At 36.3% G+C, this 22,886-nt stretch overlaps 1 protein-coding gene across 1 annotated transcript; it reads left to right on the forward strand.

Moving 5' to 3' along the window:
* The first annotated feature begins 3,243 nt into the window (after positions 1–3,243).
* Positions 3,244–22,504, forward strand: LOC140178728 (phosphoenolpyruvate carboxykinase (ATP) 1-like). The gene is made up of 7 exons (XM_072215959.1): positions 3,244–3,307; positions 3,427–3,486; positions 3,644–3,742; positions 4,622–4,804; positions 4,888–5,056; positions 5,139–5,329; positions 22,410–22,504. The coding sequence occupies exons 1-7, from the start codon at positions 3,244–3,246 to the stop codon at positions 22,502–22,504; spliced, it is 861 nt and encodes a 286-aa protein (XP_072072060.1).
* Positions 22,505–22,886: the final 382 nt, after the last annotated feature.

Genomic DNA, 22,886 nt, shown 5'->3' on the forward strand with positions numbered 1-22,886 from the left:
TTCAAATAAAAGGTGGTTTTGCAAAATTTTAAACGATATCAATTTTGTAAAAAATAGAATTTTGTAGAGCAAGTTATGGACGATGAAAAATTGGTGTATGAAATTGGACTAATGTAGGTTAAAAACTGGTTATGCAGCTTTCTGGGCATTCTGCCCATTTTTGAAAAAAATGCCCATCCACGCGTACGCGTGGCGTGGAATTTTGGCGACGCATGCGCGAGAAGCATGCGTACGCGTGTGTGCATATTCACGTGTACGCATGACTCACGCGTACGCGTGGCTGCTGATTGCTGCAAAAACTGGTTTTGACTGTTTTAAACCAATTTTCCACTTCTAAACCTCCATTTTCTCCCCTTTAAGGCTTCGAATATGGTTCTAGGTCCAGAGGGTAAAAGAAGCTAGGAAAACAAGATAACATGAGGGTGAAGTAAGATGTAAATGGTGGCTTTTATGAAGAAAATAAGAATGTTAACGAAGTTTAACACTAAGGCTTGATAATTGATGATGTATTGATAATCAAATTGAAATGGCTTTTGAATAATGATATCTGAGATACGAGTTTCCCTGGGTAACAGAACCGTGGCTCACCACCACGTGTTCCAGGTTGAATCTCGATACTCTATTGACCCTACGTCGTAAGGGTGATCGGGCACGTATAAATTCCCGGGTATGGATAGTCCCTAGTGAGTGATTTGACTGATATATGAATGTGAAATCTATGCATAGACTCATGGGATGCACGACGGGGGACAGTCTAAGGTTTTTGGACTTGTCGGATTGGCTGGATAACTGAAAGATGGGCCCATCAGCCATAGGACAGGCATGCATCATGTGCATTTGTTTGTTTTGGTTGCTATGCATTTCCTGAGTTTGCCTAACTGTATGTATACATCCTGCTACCTGCTATACTTGCTACTTGCACTATCTGCCTATTACTTGTGAGTGAATTTGTCTGGTTGCTTGTCTTTGCTGAATTATAGATGACGGAGGAATGGAGGAAGGTGAAATGGTTTGATGTTAGGTTAGGTTTAAGATTGAGTGAGTTTAGGCAGGTTTAATATACCTACCCTTATTTATGGCTTCTGTTTAGAAATTAAGTTTTACAATTGTATGACGGAGTTCTAGGATTGCCTCTAGCATTTCCAGGACCTTATTTATTATATGTGTGGCACCTTTACCATGCTGAGAACCTCTGGTTCTCATTCCATACTGTGTTGTTGTTTTCAGATGCAGGTCGAGAGGCTTCTCGCTAGGCGTCTGGATTCCTGAAGCGGAGTAGTCCCTGGGATATTTTGGTTTATCAGTTTATGTATATATGTACTTAGTTACTTAGCTTGCTCTCCAAGAAACTTGTTAGTTTGTTCCTCATAGAGGTTACAGCAGAGTTAGGACTTTATTTCTGTATTTTGGGTATTTTGGGACGCTGGTGTATATATATATGTGAATATTCTCTGGCCAGCCTTGGCTTTGCAAGCTGAGTCAGGAGCTAGTTTCATTGTATTCTTGGCTCTCTTTCGTTCTTTTGCTTATTTTTATCTATAATCTTTAGGTTTCTTAGCACGCAAGTAGTTCTGTTCCTTGAGCGTCGCGCTTTTTATTTTGCATTTTGTTTTAACCATTTTTCAAGGCTCCTAGTTAAGTATCTCTTTTCCTATTATTATATATATATTTCTATTTTTAGAGGTCGTAATACCTTACTATCTCAGTCTTATGACTTAAGCATAAGATTAAGTATGGTAGGGTGTTACATCCACCGTCGAAGCAGAGCCGCGGAGAGAGACACTACAAGAAACAGTGTAATTATCGATGCCAAAAAGCGACGGCCAGAATTTCCGTCAATATTTTCGACAGTTTGTCATCGATAAAATGAAAAAGGAATGATTAGAAATAAAATATTAAAATCGACGACCATGTCGTCTATTATTTTGATAACCTTCTAACACTCTCCTTTTTATCGTCACATTGTCGACGGAATGGTTGGTTGAAATTTTTTTTTAAAATCGACATACAGGTCGTCTATTTTAATAATTATAATATCGACAACTTTCGTCGTCGATAATATTAAACGATGGAGATCTCTTTTTAAATTAAATGAATGGTATAGATTTATTATATGAAATAGACTGCTAGAATGTTGATTTTTATTTTAACTAAAATCGACAAATTCACTGTCAATTTTTATCAACCAAAAAATCACCCCGCCTTTACTTCCCGCGTCCGTGTTTCACTCAATTCCCCACTTACATTTTACCTGAAAAATTAACTAACCGCCTTCTCCTTTCACTTCCACCATTTCAACAACCTTCCCTCTCCGCTGCCAATGCGACATCTTCTCTCCCGCTACTGCGCCGTCATGGATCCACTACCTCCGCGCCGGTCGTCGCTCCGATGGCCCTTGCCTATCGTCGCTCTGCTGCTCCCGCGCCCGTCGTCACTCTGTCACACTCGCGTTGCTGTCGCTCCGTCACAATCGCACCGTTGTCGCTCTGTCATTGACGGCCAGGCGGTGGCGCAAACTATCAGATCTGAGATCGCGGAGGAAGTGCGCTTCCTCTCAAAACTATGGCAAGGTACTCAATCCCAATCCCAATTCCAATCTAACCTAATCAAAATTGGAAATTAGAATAATGTAATGTAATGGTGTTGTTGCAGGTTTCGAGGATGACGGTGGTGATAGTAGGAAACAGGAAGGACTCAAAGTTTTGTGGGATTGAAGAGAAAGGCATGTGCTGAATTAGAGATTAAGTCCTTCGACATTGACCTTCCTGAACAAGTTTCTGAATCCGATTTGATTAAGCAAGTTCACCAGCTCAATGTCAAACCCTGATGTTCACGGTATTAGATTTATGTTACTTGTTACCATTCCAAGCTTTTATTTTTAGCTCATGTTTGAGGCAAAAAAGTGTATGCAATCAAGTATATTGGTTTAGCTTCCATTGCCAAAGCATATTAATGAAGAGAAAGTTCTCAGTGAAATCAGTCTTGATGAAGTTCGTGGACAACCTGCACTTCTCTATCTTGTGCATGTACCTAAGATAACTTAGTAGTAGTAAGAGTAGTAGTGATTACTATTAAGATTAGATTAAATTAGATTGGGTGTGTGGTTCTCTTCCTTAATATTTTAGTTTAATTTAATTCATGTCTTTTATCTGTTAAAGCTGTTGTCAGATTCAATTTAATTTAACATATACTACTAACTGAATCGAAAAACATCCCAGACTCTTGTGCACACAATTGCAACCAATGCGGGAGTTGAGGGTGCTGTTGTTGTTGGCAAACTATTGGAATAGAAGAACCCTGATCTTAGGTATGATGCAGCAAAAAGTTAGTGTTCCTTGTTTTATTTTTCATTGATGTTTACATGTCAAAAGATAAGGTCGAGCAGCATCACTAATTCTCCTATTAACTTCTTTTTCTCATGATCAGGTGAATATGTTAATATGGTTAAACTTTTTGACCCTGATCTTAGGTATGATGCAGCAAAAGGTTAGTGTTCCTTGTTTTAGGTTCTTGTGAGAATTAAAAAATGCATTTTGATTTAATCTTTTATTTGGTGTGATTGGCAGTCTTAGAAATTTAATAATTATATTTTTTAGTCCCACCAAATATAATACTGATCCGTGGCGATTCAGGGTTTTGGTAGGAGCTAAAGAGCTTGTTGGAGTTGAAAGTGTAATTTTGTTGAATATGAAGTGTTCCATTGAAGATCAGAGAAGATGTGAAGCTGGTGCTGAGTGCCGAGGTGATAAGTAGCGCTCTTTTTTTTTTGTTCTTGTTTGTAGATATTGTTTTAACTTATTGTCCCAATTGCCTCATGATTGTTGTAATTTGGCTCTGTGATATATCTATTATGGAGTTGGATTTACTTGGCTGTTGGGGAGGAGAATGATTTTGCCAGTTTGGTGTAGTTGAAATTCCATTAACATGGCCTTGGCAACCAATTTTCCCAAATGTAGAAACATTCTTATAGAAGTGCTGTCATTGTATTTTTCTTGAAATGTCTACAGGCAATCATATGTTTGAAATTAGTTTCTGTCAAAATTATTAAATTTAGTTGCTAGTTGCTAGTCATTTTATCTGCGTTTCGGAAAGATAGCGATTTGATAGTTAATCCCTTAATCAGTTATGACAAGGTACTATATTCTTGGCTTGGATAATAGTATGAAGAGATTGACAGAATTTAGTTATACCTAGGTGATCATGGGACCAAAAATCCAAGTTTACTAGAACTTGTAGGACTCAGTCAACTGTGTTAATGATTAAGAATTAAGTAAATGGGACCAAAATTAATGTTATTGTTGTGATTACTAAAAATCAATTCATGGAGTTGTGACTCAGTCATAACAACAACATGCAGTTTACTTAATTCTTAATATGATTTTAAAACAAGTTCTTGATAACTTAAATTAAAAACTATCTAAAAAAGCGTCAGGTCAACTCATATAAAATAACCTCAATGTTGCTGACATAAACCTCCTGTCATCTGGTAAGGATAAGGATAGTATTAAATAGAGACCCAAACGTTTGTCCAAGAAAAATGTTGATGTCTACAAAGCAATTGAATAAGGACAAACATTTATTTTATAGTTGAATTTGAACACTGATTGATTTTATGGTGCAGAAAATACAATAGCATCTTATCCTATTGAGTACATTCCAAATGCCAAATTGCCATGTGTTGGTCCTCATCCAAAGAATGTTATACTTTTGGCTTGTGATGCCTTTGGTGTGCTACCACCTGTTAGTAAGCTAAACCTTGCACAGACCATGTACCATTTCATCAGTGGTTACACTGCTTTGGTATGTATCAGATCATAGACATAATTATATCTTTATTCTTACACCTTATCTTATGGTGATAATTATATTTTTAATTGATAACTTTAGGTGCTGGCACTGAGGATGGTATTAAGGAGCCAACAGTAACTTTCTCAGCTTTTTTTGGTGCTGCTTTCATAATGCTACACCCAACAAAGTATGCTACAATGCTTGCTGAGAAGATGGAGAAGCACGGCGCTACCGGCTGGCTTGTTAACACGAGTTGGTCTGGTGGCAGGTAAGCGTCGTCGGAATGATTGTCCTTTTTAAGGCTTTTGTTAATTACATGTTTAATAGGATTATTTACTTGTTTAATGCAGGTATGGTTATGGTAGCCGTATCAAGCTACCCTATACAAGAAAAATCATTGATGCTATTCACTCTGGAAGCCTCTTAAATGCTGAGTACAAAAAGACTGAGATTTTTGGGTTTGAGATCCCAACTGAAGTTGAAGGGGTCCCTTCAGAAATTCTTGATCCTATTAACGCTGTTAGTAGTTTGTGTTGGGTGTGTATGTCTAACCAATTCAAAATATTATAGCCTATAGGACTATCATATTTATGTTGTCTTGAAACTTTATGTTGAATCTTTAATTCTTTATGTTAGAGGATTATTTATTATTTTGATAAGTTTGTAAATTGATTATATCTAATATTAAGTACAAATTTTATTTTTATATTTAAAAGTTTAGTTGCCTCGTTATCTAATATTTAGTATAAATTTTATTTCTATATTTAAAAGTTTATTTGTATTAATTGTCAACTATTTTTTCAATAAAAAATAAAAAAATATGGCTATTAAAATCGACGACACCCTTGTCGCTTTTTAAATTTAAAATAGACAAAAGAAAATAAAAAAATTGAAGACATGTTTGTCGATATTTTAATAATTAAATCGACGGCTGTGCTGTCAATTTTAATGAATCAAATATCGACGAAAAGGTTGTCGATTTTATATAATAATAATAATATCGATGGCAAACCTGTCAATTTTATTAAGCAGGTAAAATTCTTAGCCTCATATTATAGACGGAAAGGTTGTTGATTTTATTGAATTATTATCGACGGCCTGGCAAGCCGTCGATTTTATTAGAATTTTGAAAAATCGACAAGTTTAATAGCAACCTAACAAATGGATTCTTGTCGGTAAAGAATTTCACAAATGAATTCTCGTTGCTAGTATAGTTTCTAAACCAACAATAATCCTTTCGTACAAAAATTTGATTCTCACTAAAACAAACCCAATAAATTAAACCGAAGTATTTAAATCTCGGGTCGTCTCTCAAGGAATTGCAGGGAAGTATGCTTATGATTGGTTATGGAAAAGTATATGATGAGCGGATAATTTATACGCTTTTTGACATTGTTTTTACATAGTTTTTAGTATGGTTTAGTTAGTTTTTAGTATATTTTTATTAGTTTTTAAATAAAAATCACATTTCTGGACTTTACTATGAGTTTGTGTATTTTTCTGTGATTTCAGGTATTTTCTGGCTGAAATTGAGGGACTTGAGCAAAAACCAGATTCAGAGGTTGAAGAAGGACTGCAGACGATGTTGGATTCTGACCTCCCTGCACTCAAAGTAGATTTTCTTGAGCTACAGAAGTCCAAATGGTACGGTCTCAATTGCGTTGGAAAGTACACATCTAGGGTTTCCACCAATATATAATAGTCCATACTTTTTTCGAGTTTAGACGACGCAAACTGGCGTTCAACGCCAGCTTCCTGCCCCATTCTGGAGTCAAACGCCAGAAACAGGTTGCAAAGTGGAGTTAAACGCCAGAAACAGGTTATAAACTGGCGTTCAACTCCAAGAAAGACCTCTCCACATGAAAGCTTCAATGCCCAGCCCAAGCACACACCAAGTGGGCCCCGGAAGTGGATTTCTGCATCATTTACTCATTTCTGTAACCCTAGTAACTAGTTTAGTATAAATAAGACTTTTTACTATTGTATTTACATCTGGAGATCATCTTTGATCAGTTTTATGCTACCTTAGACTTAGAGGGAGGCTGGCCATTCGGCCATGCCTGAACCTTCATCACTTATGTATTGTCAACGGTAGAGTTTCTACACACCATAGATTAAGGTGTGGAGCTCTGCTGTTCCTTGAGTATTAATGCAAAGTACTATTGTTTTTCTATTCAATTCAAGCTTATTCTCATTCTAAGATATTCATTCGCACCCAAGAATATGATGAATGTGATGATTATGTGACGCTCATCACCATTCTCACCTATGAACGTGTGCCTGACAACCACTTCCGTTCTACATGAAGATGAGATAGAATGAGTATCTCTTAGATATCTAATACAGGGAACTGAGTCCGAGATATTAGAGTCTTCGTGGTATAAGTTAGAACCCATGGATGGCCATTCCTGAGATCCGGAAAGTCTAAACCTTGTCTGTGGTATTCCGAGTAGGATCTGGGAAGGGATGGCTGTAACGAGCTTCAAACTTGCGAGTGCTGGGCGTAGTGACAGATGCAAAAGGATAGTAAATCCTATTCCAGTATGATCGAGAACCGACAGATGATTAGCCATGCAGTGACAGCGCATTGGACCATTTTCACAGAGAGGACGGGATGTAGCCATTGACAACGGTGATGCCCAACATACAGCTTACCATGGAAAGGAGTATGAAGGATTGGATGAAAGCAGTAGGAAAGCAGAGATTCAGGAGGAACTAAGCAACTCCATACGCTTATCTGAAACTCTCACCAATGAATTACATAAGTATCTCTATCTTTATTTTATTTTATTTATACTTTAATTATCAATTTACCATAACCATTTGAATCCGCCTGACTGAGATTTACAAGGTGACCATAGCTTGCTTCAAGCCGACAATCTCTGTGGGATCGACCCTTACTCACATAAGGTTTATTACTTGGACGACCCAGTGCACTTGCTGGTTAGTTGTGCGAAGTTGTGACAAAGTGTGATTCACGTTTGAGAGCACCAAGCCTTTGGCGCCATTGTTGAGGATCACAATTTCGTGCACCAAGTTTTTGGCGCCATTGCCGGGGAGGGAACAACAATTTCACATTTGTTGTCGGCAACAACAGTGCCATGTTTTTGGTCTGGCAACAACACCAAGTTTTTGGCGCCGTTGCCGGGGATCGTTCGAGTTTGGACAACTGACGGTTCATCTTGTTGCTCAGATTAGGTAAATTTATTTTAATTTTAAGCTTTTTGTTTTTATTATTCTTAATTTTGAAAAAATAAAAATAAATATTTTCAAAAATATTTTTTTCTTCAGAATTTTTAAGAATGAATTCTAATGTTTCATGATGATTTGTTGAATCCTGGCTGGCTGTAAGCCATGTCTAATCTTTTGGACCGAGGTTTCAACTTATCATCACAAGAGCTTGTTGTTCTTCACCCATTTAGCAGTTACACACATAGTTGTTGTATACATGGGAGGTATCAATATCTGCTGAAGCTTGGCTGGCCATTGGCCATGTCTAGTGTTTTGGACCGGAGCTTTCACTGAAAGCTTGGCTGGCTAGTAAGCCATGTCTAATTCCTGGACCGGAGCTTTAGACTAACATTGCAGATTCCTGGAATTCTTATTGAAAATTTTGAAATCCTTATTTTTCTTTTTCCAAAATATTTTTGAAAAATATCAAAAAATTTTTAATAAAATAAAAAAAAACCAAAAATTTGATGTTTCGTGTTTGAGTCTAGTGTCAATTTTTAAGTTTGGTGTCAATTGCATGTTTTTATAATTTTCTTTAAATTTTTGAAAACACATGCATTGAGTCTCTTTCTTGTTCTTCATGATCTTCAAGTTGTTCTTGATGAACCTCCTTGTTTGATCTTCATATTTTCTTGTTTTGTGTCTCTTCTTGTTTTTCATATGCATTGTTGCATTCATAGTATCTAAAATTTAAAAATTTCTAAGTTTGGTGTCTTGCATGTTTTCTTTTCTTGAAAATTTTTCAAAAATAAGTTCTTGATGTTCATCATGATCTTCAAAGTGTTCTTGGTGTTCATCTTGACATTCAAAGTATTCTTGCATATTTTTCTTGTTTTGATTCATAATTTTTATGTCTTGCATCATTTTTGTGTTTTTCTCTCTCCTTATTAAAAATTCAAAAATAAAAAAAATATCTTTTCATATTTTCACTCAAAATTTTCGAAAATTTGAGTTGACTTTTTCAAAACTTTTTAAAATTTAGTTGTCTCTTATGAGTCAAATCAAATTTTCAATTTAAAAATTCGATCTTTTTCAAATCTTTTTCAAAAATCAAATCTTTTTCATTTTTCTTTCATAATTTTCGAAAATTTTCAAAATTTATTTTCAAAATTTTTTTCTTATTTCTATTTCATATTTTCAAAATTAATGCTAACAATTAATGTGATTGATTCAAAAATTTTAAAGTTTGTTACTTGCCTATTAAGAAAGGTTCAATCTTTAAATTTTAAAATCATATCTTTTTGTTTCTTGTTAGTCAAGTAACCAACTTTAATTTTTAAAATCTAATCTTTTTAAATTTCTTTTTCAAATCTTTTTCAAAATAAGTTTCAATCACATCCTTTTCAAAATCAATTTCAAAATCTTTTCTAACTTCTTATCTTTTTAAAATTTGATTTTCAAATCTTTTTCAATTAACCACTTGACTTTTTGTTTGATTTTAAAAGTTTACTATTTCAATCATATCTTTTTCAAAACTACCTAACTAATTATCTCTCTCTAATTTTCGAAAATCACCTTCCTCTTTTTCAAAATTCTTCTAATTAACTAATTGTTTTAAATTTTAATTTTTTTATTTTCGAATTTCTACTTTAACTTTAAATTAAAAACAAAAATATTTTTATTTTATTTAATTTTCGAAAACTCCTCTCTCTCATATTCTTCTATTTATTTATTTATCTACTAACACACCTCTTTCACTCAAGAATTCGAACTCACTCCTCCCCTCTGTGTTTGGATTCTTATCTTTTCCTTCTTCTATTCTTCTCTTCTTATACTTACATAAGGAATCTCTATACTGTGACATAGAGGATTCCATATTTTCTTTTGTGTTCTCTTCTTTTTCATATGAGCAGGAACAAGGATAAGAACATTCTTGTTGAAGCTGATCCTGAACCTGAAAGGACTCTGAAGAGGAAGCTAAGGGAAGTTAAAGCACAACTCTCTAGAGAAAATCTGACAGAAATTTTCGAAAAAGAAAGAGACATGGCCGAAAATAATAACAATGCAAGGAAGATGCTTGGTGACTTTACTGCACCAGATTCCAATTTACATGAAAGAAGCATCTCAATCCCTACCATTGGAGCAAACAATTTTGAGCTTAAACCTCAATTAGTTTCTCTGATGCAACAGAACTGCAAGTTTCATGGACTTCCATCTGAAGATCCTTTTCAGTTCTTAACTGAATTCTTGCAGATCTGTGATACTATTAAGACCAATGGGGTTGATCCCGAGGTCTACAGGCTTATGCTTTTCCCGTTTGCTGTAAGAGACAGAGCTAGAATATGGTTGGACTCTCAATCTAAGGGTAGCCTGAACTCTTGGGATAAGCTGGTCACGGCTTTCTTAGCCAAGTTCTTTCCTCCTCAAAAGCTGAGTAAGCTTAGAGTGGATGTTCAAACCTTCAGGTAAAAAGAAGGTGAATCCCTCTATGAAACTTGGGAGAGATACAAGCAACTGACCAAAAAGTGTCCCTCTGACATGCTTTCAGAATGGACCATCCTGAATATATTCTATGATGGTCTATCTGAATTATCTAAGATGTCATTGGACCATTCTGCAGGTGGATCCATTCACCTAAAGAAAATACCTGCAGAAGCTCAGGAATTCATTGATATGGTTACAAATAACCAGTTCATGTACACTTCTGAAAGGAATCCTGTGAGTAATGGGACGCCTCAGAGGAAGAAAGTTCTTGAAATTGATGCTCTGAATGCCATATTGGCTCATAACAAAATATTGACTCAGCAAGTCAATATGATTTCTCAGAGTCTGAATGGATTGAAGAAATCATCCAACAGTACTATAGAGGCATCTTCTGAAGAAGAAGCTTATGATCCTGAGAACCCTGCAATAGCAGAGGTGAATTACATGGGTGAACCCTATGGAAACACATATAATCCTTCATGGAGAAATCATCCAAATTTCTCATGGAAGGATCAACAAAAGCCTCAACAAGGCTTTAATAATGGTGGAAGAAACAGGTTTAGCAATAGCAAGCCTTTTCCATCATCCACTCAGCAACAGACAGAGAATTCTGAGCAGATTCCATCTAGCTTAGCAAATATAGTCTCTGATCTATCCAAGGCCACTTTAAGTTTCATAAATGAAACAAGGTCCTCCATTAGAAATTTAGAGGCACAAGTGGGCCAGCTGAGCAAAAAGGTCACTGAAACTCCTCCTAGTACTCCCCCAAGCAATACAGAAGAAAATTCAAAGAGAGAGTGCAAGGCCATTGATTTGACCATCATGGCCGAACCTACAAGGGAGGGGGAGGACGTGAATCCTAGTGAGGAAGACCTTCTGGGATGTTCAGTGTCCAATAAGGAGTTTCCCTTTGAGGAACCAAAGGAATCTGAGGCTTAACTAGAGACCATAGAGATTCCATTGAACCTCATTCTGCCCTTCATGAGCTCTGATGAGTATTCTTCTTCTGAAGAGAATGAAGACGTCACTGAAGAGCAAGTTGCTAAGTACCTTGGTGCAATCATGAAGCTGAATGCCAAATTATTTGGTAATGAGACTTGGGAAGATGAACCTCCCTTGCTCACTAATGAACTGAATGCATTGGATAGGCAGAAATTACCTCAAAAGAAACAGGATCCTAGTAAATTCCTAATTCCCTGTAACATAGGCACCATGACCTTTGAGAAGGCTCTGTGTGACCTGGGGTTAGGAATAAACTTAATGCCACTCTCTGTAATGGAGAAACTTGGGATCTTTGAGGTGCAAGCTGCCAGAATCTCATTAGAGATGGCAGACAACTCCAGAAAACAGGCTTATGGACAGGTAGAGGACGTGTTAGTAAAGGTTGAAGGCCTTTACATCCCTGCTGATTTCATAATCCTAGACACTGGGAAGGATGAGGATGAATCCATCTTTCTTGGAAGACCCTTCCTAGCCACAACAAAAGCTGTGATTGATGTGGACAGAGGAGAGTTGGTCCTTCAACTGAATGAGGACAACCTTGTGTTTAAAACTCAAGGATCTCCCTCTGTAACCATTGAGAGGAAGCATGAAAATCTTCTCTCACTGCAGAGTCAATCAAAGCCCCCACAGTCAAACTCTAAGTTTGGTGTTGGGAGGCCACAACCAAACTCAAAGTTTGGTGTTGAACCCCCACATTCAAACTCTAAGTTTGGTGTTGGGAGGTCCCAACAATGCTCTGAACATCTATGAGGCTCCATGAGAGCTCACTGTCAAGCTATTGACATTAAAAAAGCGCTTGTTGGGAGGCAACCCAATGTTATTTAATTTTATTTTTATTGTTATTTCGTGTTTCATTAGGTTGATGATCATGTGAAGTCACAAAAACTACTGAAAAATCAAAGACAGAATGAAAAACAGCATTAAAAATAGCACACCCTGGAGGAGGAGCATTCTGGCGTTTAAACGCCAGAAACAAGCATCTACCTGGCGTTAAACGCCAAAAACAGGCTACATTTGGGCGTTTAACGCCAGAAACAAGCAGCAGTCTGGCGTTAAACGCCAGGATTGCACAGCAAGGGCGTTTTATACGCCTAATTGGAGCAGGGATGTTAAGCCCTTGACCCCACTGGATATGTGGATCCCACAAGATCCCCACCTACCTTCTTCTCTCTTTTTCACACCTTTTTCATATCTCTCTTCCCCAAAATATCCTTCACCAATCACCTCAATCACTCTTCTCCATCACCTCTTAACCACTCACATCCATCCACTCTTCTCCATAAACCCCACCTACCTCAAAAATTCAAATTCTTTTCCCTCCCAAACCCAACCCTAATGGCCGAACCCTACACCTCCCCCCACTCCTATATAAACCCATCCTTCCTTCTTCATTTTCACACAACACAACCCTTTCTTCTTCCCCTTGGCTGAATACACTCCCTCTCCCTCTCCTCAATCTTTCTTATTCTTCTCCTTCTTTCTTTCTTCTTTTGCTCGGGGACGAGCAAATATTTTAAGTTTGGTGTGGTAAAAGCATTGCTTTTTGTTTTTCCATGACCATTTATGACACCTAAGGCCAGAAAAACCTCTAGAAAGAGGAAAGGGAAGGCAATTGCTTCCACTTCTGAGTCATGGGAGATGGAGAGATTCATCTCAAAAGCTCATCACTAAGAAAAGGATGGAGCAAACAAGAGAGCCCACTTATGGACCTCAACAAGAGCATGAGGAAATTCCACACCATGAAATCCCTGAGATGCCTCAAGGGATGCACTTCCCTCCACAAAACTATTGGGAGCAAATCAACACCTCCCTAGGAGAATTAAGTTCCAACATGGGACAACTAAGGATGGAGCACTAAGAGCACTCCATCATTCTCCATGAGATTAGAGAAGATCAAAGAGCTATGAGGGAGGAGCAACAAAGACAAGGAAGAGACATAGAGGAGCTCAAGAGCACCATTGGTTCTTCAAGAAGAGGAAGACGCCACCCTCACTAAGGTGGACCCGTTCCTTAATCTCCTTGTTCTTATTTTCCTGTTTTTCATTTACTGTGCTTCATGCTTAATTATGTTTGTGTCTTTACTATATGATCACTAGTGTCTAAGTGTCTATGTCTTAAAGTTATGAATGTCCTATGAATACATCACCTCTCTTAAATGAAAAATGTTTTAATTACAAAAGAACAAAAAGTACATGAATTTCGAATTCATCCTTGAAATTAGTTTAATTATTTTGATGTGGTGACAATACTTTTGTTTTCTGAATGAATGCTTGAACAGTGCATATGTCTTTTGATATTGTGGTTTATGAATGTTAAATATGTTGGCTCTTGAAAGAATGATGAAAAAGGAGAAATGTTATTGATAATCTAAAAAATTATAAAATTGATTCTTAAAGCAAGAAAAAGCAGTGAATGCAAAAGCTTGCAGAAAAAAATGTGAAAAAAATAGCGAAAAAAAAGGAAAAAAGAGAAAGAAAAAGAAAAAGCAAGCAGAAAAAGCCAAAAGCTCTTAAAACCAAAAGGCAAGAGCAAAAAGCCAATAGCCCTTAAAACCAAAAGGCAAGGGTAATAAAAAAGGATCCAAGGCTTTGAGCATCAGTGGATAGGAGGGCCTAAAGAAATTAAATCATGGCCTAAGCGGCTAAACCAAGCTGTCCCTAACCATGTGCTTGTGGCGTGAAGGTGTCAAGTGAAAACTTGAGACTAAGCGGTTAAAGTCAAGGTCCAAAGCAAAAAAAGAGTGTGCTTAAGAACCCTGGACACCTCTAATTGGGGACTCTAGCTAAGCTGAGTCACAATCTGAAAAGGTTCACCCAGTTATGTGTCTGTGGCATTTATGTATCCGGTGGTAATACTGGAAAACAAAGTGCTTAGGGCCACGGCCAAGACTCATAAAGTAACTGTGTTTAAGAATCAACATACTGTACTAGGAGAATCAATAACACTATCTAAATTCTAAGTTCCTATAGATGCCAATCATTTTGAACTTCAATGGATAAACTGAGATGCCAAAACTATTCAAGAGGCAAAAAGCTACTAGTCCCGCTCATCTAATTGGAGCTAAGTTTTATTGATAGTTTGTAATTTATAGTATATTCTCTTCTTTTTATCCTACTTGATTTTCAGTTGCTTGGGGACAAGCAACAATTTAAGTTTGGTGTTGTGATGAGCGGATAATTTATACGCTTTTTGGCATTGTTTTTACATAGTTTTTAGTATGATTTAGTTAGTTTTTAGTATATTTTTATTAGTTTTTAAATAAAAATCACATTTCTGAACTTTACTATTATTTTGTGTGTTTTTCTGTGATTTCAGGTATTTTTTGGCTGAAATTGAGGGACTTGAGCAAAAACCAGATTCAGAGGTTGAAGAAGGACTACAGATGCTGTTGGATTCTGACCTCCCTGCACTCAAAGTGGATTTTCTGGAGCTAAAGAAGTCCAAATGATTCGATCTCAATTGAGTTGGAAAGTAGACATCCAGGGCTTTCCAGCAATATATAATAGTCCATACTTTTTTCGAGTTTAGACGACGCAAACTGGCGTTCAACGCCAGCTTCCTGCCCTATTCTAGAGTCAAACGCCAGAAACAGATTGCAAAGTGGAGTTAAACGCCAGAAACAGGTTATAAACTACTGTTCAACTCCAAGAAAGACCTCTTCACGTGAAAGCTTCAATTCTCAGCCCAAGCACACACCAAGTGGGCCCCAGAAGTAGATTTCTGCATCATTTACTCATTTCTGTAACCCTAGTAACTAGTTTAGTATAAATAGGACTTTTTACTATTGTATTTACATCTGGAGATCATCTTTGATCAGTTTTATGCTACCTTAGACTTAGAGGGAGGCTGGCCATTCGGCCATGCCTGAACCTTCATCACTTATGTATTGTCAATGGTAGAGTTTCTACACACCATAGATTAAGGTGTGGAGCTCTGCTGTTCCTTGAGTATTAATGCAAAGTACTATTGTTTTTCTATTCAATTCAAGCTTATTCTCATTCTAAGATATTCATTCGCACCCAAGAACATGATGAATGTGATGATTATGTGACGCTCATCACCATTCTCACCTATGAACGCGTGCCTGACAACCACTTCCGTTCTACATGAAGATGAGATAGAATGAGTATCTCTTAGATATCTAATACAGGAGACCGAGTCCGAGATATTAGAGTCTTCGTGGTATAAGTTAGAACCCATGGATGGCCATTCCTGAGATCCGGAAGTCTAAACCTTATCTGTGGTATTCCGAGTAGGATCTGGGAAGGGATGGCTGTGACGAGCTTCAAACTCGCCAGTGCTGGGCGTAGTGACAGACGCAAAAGGATAGTAAATCCTATTCCAGTATGATCGAGAACCGACAGATGATTAGCCATGCAGTGACAGCGCATTGGACCATTTTCACAGAGAGGACGGGATGTAGCCATTGACAACGGTGATGCCCAACATACAGCTTGCCATGGAAAGGAGTATGAAGGATTGGATGAAAGCAGTAGGAAAGCAGAGATTCAGGAGGAACTAAGCAACTCCATACGCTTATCTGAAACTCTCACCAATGAATTACATAAGTATCTCTATCTTTATTTTATTTTATTTATACTTTAATTATCAATTTACCATAACCATTTGAATCCGCCTGACTGAGATTTACAAGGTAACCATAGCTTGCTTCAAGCCGACAATCTCCGTGGGATCGACCTTTACTCACGTAAGGTTTATTACTTGGACGACCCAGTGCACTTGCTGGTTAGTTGTGCGAAGTTGTGACAAAGTGTGATTCACGTTTGAGAGCACCAAGCCTTTGGCGCCATTGTTGAGGATCACAATTTCGTGCACCAGTATATTTTTGGGGTTTTTAAATAAGGAACAAGAAAAATAAATTGCAAGAAAGTAAATTAATAACTAAGAAAGGCTCTTGGCAAGGTATGAGAATTAGACGTCCTATCCTAGTTATCCTTATCAATTGTGATGAGAATTGTTCATTGCTCCCACTTAGTTAACCCTTACGGAATAAAGGAAAGTCAAGTGGACTAATCAATTTGATTCCTCAAGTCCTAGTCAACTCCTAAGGAAAGACTAGCTTTAGAGGGATCCAAACCAACCAGCAACTCCCAATTATCAATCAACAAAGGAGTTTGATAACTCAAGAGTCTCCAATTACTCAACCAAAGCTAAGAATGTAAAAAGATAAATTAAAATCATAAATATGAAATACCTCAAATTGCATTAAATAAAGAAATCAAATCTAACATAGAGTTCATAAACCAAATTGGGAAAATAAATAAACTAGAATAATAGAATAAATAAAAGTAGAAGAGAAACTAAATTAAAGGAACATTGAACCTGGAATTGAGAAGAAATAAACCTAAAACTAAGAGAAATCCTAAAACCTAGAGAAAGAAGAGAGCCTCTCACTCTAGAAAACTACATCTAAAATCTCAAATTATGTGAATGAATATTGTCTGTTGAGTCTCTGCTTGTCCCCTGGCTTTAGTCTGTGTTTCTAGGCTGAGAACTGGGTCCAAACTCAGCCCAAAATCGCCCCTAGCATTTTCTACGATTTCTACAGGTAGCGCATGTCACGCGTACGCGTCAGTCACGTGTACGCGTCAGTCACGTGTACGCGTCGATTGACAAAAATTCTGGTCACGCGTACACGTCGCTTGTCTTCTGCGCTAGTCACGCGTAGGCGTCAGGTACGTGCACGCGTCGTCGTGCAAACTCCAATTCACGCGTACGCGTCAGGTACGCGCATGTGTCGATCCTCGCTGGTTGTCCCCTTTATTTATTGTGTTCTTTCTATTTTTGCAAGCTTCATTTCTATCCTCTAAGCCATTCCTGCCCCATAAAGCCTGAAAACACTTAACGCACAGATCTCGGCATCGAATGGTAATGAGAGAGGATTAATAATTAACAATTTTAAGGCCAAAGAAGCATGTTTTCAATCATAGCACAGAATTAAGAAGGAAAATGTATAACATGCGAATTATATGAATAAGTGTGAGTTTAGTGGATAAAATCGACTCAATTAAGTACAAAATATACCACGAAATAGTGGTGCATCACGACCACCACTGCCGTCGATTTTGCCGTCAATTTTTAATATTATCGACGGCCTAGCCGTTGATTTGGCCGTCGATTTTAATTGTGTTTCTTGTAGTGAGACGAGTTCGCGTAGGGAAGAGAGAAATGCGTCTGAGAGAGAGAACGAGCACGAGAGGAAGGAGACGACCGTTCTCATCGCTGCTAGAGGTTCCACCGCCGTCGTTGGTGCCAACCGAAGTCACCGCCGCCTTTGCAAGCTTTTTCCCAGGTGTTTTTCGCCGTTGCTGGAGAAACACTTCTAAAACTACTCAGATCCGCTGGTAACACTACCTTGGTACCAATCTGATTTTGGCTTTTCCTTTCTTGAATTTGTCTTGCTTCTATTTTGTTCTATTGTTCTGATTATGAGCTTTTGCTTTAACTTGGAATTTCCAGTACCATTCTTGTTGCACTCCGATCGATTTGAATCCACCGCTTTTCTTGGTGTTGTGGTCATTGTTGTTATAACGGGGAGTTAATGTTGTTGCTACTGTTGCAGTTCCGGTTGCTGAAGTTTTGATTTCTATGAGTTTCAATACTAAGGTAGGGTTTTTTTAAAATTTATTTTATCTTATAGATTTGTTATAAATAGATATTCATGTGAGAAACATATGTCTGTGATTATGATTGTCTTATAAATGTGGTTGTTTGCTGGACTGAATGACTGATTGCTTGAGTGGTGTGATTGTTGAAAAGAAATTAGTTTGAAAAGTTATTTAGTTGATTATTATGAAAAGTGATTTTTCTTGGTTTTGAAGTTATTTTGATAATGTAAATGAATCAGCTTTGGAAATGATTTAAGATATGAAAATGAATTAACTTTGGAAGCGGTTTAGTTTTGAATTAGTTTGATTTTATAAATGATTTAATATTTGAGCTGGTTTAATTTTGAAAAATATTTATTATTGGAAATGGTTGGATTTGAACATAATTTGATATTAGAATAGGTTGGATTTTGGAAAATGATTGAGATTTGGAAATGGTTGAGAAAGGATTTGAGGAATGTTTAGATGTGACCCGAAAAGGGTGGCAGAGTCCAAGTTTTAGAGGAGATGCTGCCAAAATTTTATAAAATTGGAAGTTTCATTTGAAGTAATTATTTAAAAAGATTTGGTTTTAAACATTATATGTTTTAAGATTGATTTATTTAGCAAAGAAAGAATTATGTTTTGAATTGGGATTGTTGATGAACGGAATGGAAAGAAGGATGACGAGGATTGACTTTGAAATATAATTTTTGAATGAGTTTGGAAATGAGATATGGATTGATGAATGATGATGATATTGAGAATGACTTAGATATTGATGAATGTTGAATGAATTATTCATATGGCTTATGAATTTGAATTATCTAAGACACGAGTTTCCCTGGGTAGACACAGTGGCTTGCCACCGCTTGCTCCAGGTTGAGACTCGATACTCTGTTGACCCTACGACGTAAGGGTGACCGGGCACTTATAAATTCCCAGGAATGGTACCCCCATTGAGCAATTTGATATATATATATATATATATATATATATATATATATATATATATATATATATATATATATATATATGAGAAAAAGATATGCATAGACTCATGGGGATGCGCATTGGGGGACAGTCCAAGGGTTTAGCAAACCGGACTTGTCGGGTTGGCTGTATAACCGACAGATGAGCTCATTAGCCATATGACAAACATGCATTATATGCATTTGTATGCTTTGCTTGGGTTTGAATTTGTTTTGGTTTGCCTAATTGTTAAACTGTTATTAACTGCTACCTGAACTATTTGCTGTAACTGCTACCTAAACCTGTGCTTTCCTTGTCTGTTTTGCCTGTATTTGTCCTGGTGTGCTACTTTTGAGAATGTGCTTTGGTGCTAAATTGATGATTGTGTTGATTGATTGCGTAGTTGGTTTCTGATTAAGATTTTCTTATAAGAAAAGAAAGGTTTTGGATTTCTGGATATTTAAATATTGATTTTTGAAAAAGGATTTTTGGATGACTAGTTGTTGTTTTTTTTAAAAGATTCAAAGGTCAAACAATAATCACTGAGCTTAAAAATAGATTTCTCTTTAAATATTTTATTATGACAATTCTGAAACTCTGTGGTGAGACCGTGTGATTAGGTTCTCACCCCTTACAGTTTTATCTTTTCAGGAGACGGATGAAAAAGCTCACGAAGTGTTGTATTGCATTTCGCTTAGTCGATAATGCTGTTTAGTTTTTATTTACTTACCCCTCACCATCAATATTATATTATGTAAGAGGGATAGGAGTTGTAAGATTTGTATGTATATAATATGTATAGGTTACTTGAGTAAGAAGTTTTGTACATGTATATGCTTGTCTTGTTTTATTTAAAAAGTAGTCTTTTTCCGGTTTTCAAAAATAACAGTGATACGATTTCAAGTCAAAGGATCCTATTTTATCATTAAGTATATGAAGTCGTCGTAATACTTCTTGCTATCAGAGTAGTATAACCAGAAGCGTGACATTCTGATAGTGAGGGTGTTATATACACCATTAATATAAAAAATAATTATTTTTGCTGATTTAATATTATATAATTGAATGTATATGTAAAATTGTTTTACACTATACATCAAAATTAAATTTTTAACAAATGTATATTTAATATCACATGATCAACTTGATAAGAATAAACTTATTTATGGGTAGTGTGACAAATTAATTAGCCAATATTTAATTGGTTTGATTTGAAGAGTTAAAAGAAAAAGAGTGAGACTATGGTGTTGGTTTATTTTCAAGGTTCTAAGAACCGGACCAATCATCGAACTGTTCGAGTTACTGGTTTATTGATTTACTGGTTCAACTTTAATTCAACTAAAAAAATCGTTTTAGAATAAAATAATAAACGAATTATAAATAAACATTCTAAAATATAATTATAGTATAATATAAATTTTAAAATATCTTCTAAATTTAAAACACTACATGAAAATGTCATGAACCAAATTCATATGATCTTATCAAAATACAAACTCAAATGTTAAATAGTAAAATGAATGAGGATTAGGATTAGCAGCATCATTTGAAATAGGAAGATTGGCAGGCAAATTATTATTTACAAAGCATTATTATCAGCAATTGCTTTTTAATTAATGCTATCATCCATAACTGAAATCAACAAAATATTCACAAAGTTAAAAACAGCAGCAGCACAGCCAGAAATTAAATAATCATCCATAATACCATAAGGTCCATAACTGAAATCAATAAGGAAATAGTGCAACACGATACTAACAGCAACTCTCAAACGATAAACCCAATCGAAAAACACCATCACTAATAGCACAACAAAGTACTGAACATAGCCAAAAATAAAAAACAATCAGCAACAAAAATTAAAAAACAGCAACAGGTAATCACCCTAAACATAAAATCAAAACACGGCAACAACAGAGTGACAAATCAATTTTTAGAAATAATTCAAAAATAGCAACAGAAATTAAAACACAGTAACAACAGAGTAATAAATCCATTTTCAGAAATAACTTCAACAATAGCTATCCAAAATCAATCATTTGATTGGGTTCACATTCAAAACAGACTCAAGTCACTAAACAGAGCATAAAAGGAAACAATCAAACAACACAAAACCCTGTAACCAGTGCCACTAACCTTCAATGGAGAGCAGGGCGAGCGGCGAGATGCTCGAGGCCTCGAACAGAGACGCCACGAGAAGATGGACGACGTGAGCTAGAAGAAAGGGTTTGGGTTCAGAAAAGAAGGAAGGAGGAAGCCACGGAGGCATCGACAACTATGGACGGTGGTAGCGGCACCATTGAAGAAGTTAGGGTTTTGGTTTGAATTTTGATTTTTGAACTTTGAAGATAGGAGCTTTTTTGCTTTCTGATTTCTTTCACAGTGACGAAAGGAGCGGGTGTTGGGGGAAAGGAGAACACGTTGGGGTTTCTTTTTTTTTAGAAAGCAATCAAAACGTCGTCATTTGTTAAGGATCGGCCGGTTTCCGACCAGTTCGACAGTTTTTGAGCAGTTTCCAAATCAGCGATTTTAGGCATCCGACCGGACCGTTTTCAACGCCGATTCACAATTGAACTGATACGACCAGCCTATTCAGTCCAATTTTCAAAACCATGTTTATTTCACAAAACAAACCAAAAACCATACTATAATCACTATGAATGGTTTGGAAATCACATAAAATCATTTTCTAATTTGAAAAATGGTTTGAAATCAGTTTACATAATGTCAGTTTAAACCGTCTCAAAAGTAAAATGGATTTTAATTTTAAAATTTAATTGAAACTAGTTTATATATAATTTTTAGCATCAAAAAACATGTTTTAATCCGTTTATATACAAGTTATCGATTTGAACCAATTATTTGATAATGAAATAATATAAGTTAATAGTCAAAATCATCCCTAAAAGATCATCCAATCTCCATTTTGATCTCTGAAAGATAAAATTAATCAAATTAGTTCCCAAAAATAATCGTATGAGTAGAGTTCATCCTTCTGTCATCTCAATTAATGATGTGACTAATGTTCACTGACGTGAAACGTTAATTGATAACGTAACACACTCCAAAACATCGTAGTTTTGTTTTTTGTTTTTTTTTTTTTTTACCTCCAAGGGTTGAAATGATGTCGTTTGATGTCCAAGATGGGATATTCAGCCGTGTTTCTCTCCATTACCACCTCCCATGGGTGGCTCTTTATAGGTGACTCTCTTTCTCACCTGCTGCTCACGCGGGTCTTTCTAATTTGGGTTGTCAAGAGGACAATGAGGGTTCTTGGTCAATTGGAATTTTTTATGGTGAATCCCCCTTCAATTTTAAACTCATAAAATCTGTGAGTTTTTCTCAAAGTCTTAATCTTTTTGTTTTTATTTGTAGAATTTATAGGGATGGCAATGGGTCCCCATGGGGGCGGGGACATGCCCTCCGTCTCCGCCACCTATAATCCATCCTCGTTCCCGCCCCGTCCCTGCGACGGGTAACGGGAACTCCGTATCCGCCGGAGATCACGGATATCCGCAGATTTTTAAAAAAATTCAAAAATATTTAAAAAATAGAAAAATTAAAAAATAAAAGATAATTAACATTTAACATAGTCTAAACCCTAAATTCAGTATTATAATCCAATTTTCCAATTTTTTAGTAAGAATTCAAACCCTAAACCCTAAATCTAATTTCACAACAACAAAATCTATCTTTAAACCCAAATTTACCAATTAACAGAATTCAAACCCTAATCCTAAATCCAATTTCACATTAATAGAATTCAAATCATAGCAATTTCATCAATTAAAAATCAAAATATACATTAAAACGGCAGAGCAGAGGCGGACCAGAGGCGAAGCTTTGAGCAGGAAGCAGTGA

This window comes from Arachis hypogaea, chromosome 14, assembly GCF_003086295.3.
Source record: "Arachis hypogaea cultivar Tifrunner chromosome 14, arahy.Tifrunner.gnm2.J5K5, whole genome shotgun sequence".
NCBI classification, from domain to species: domain Eukaryota; kingdom Viridiplantae; phylum Streptophyta; class Magnoliopsida; order Fabales; family Fabaceae; genus Arachis; species Arachis hypogaea.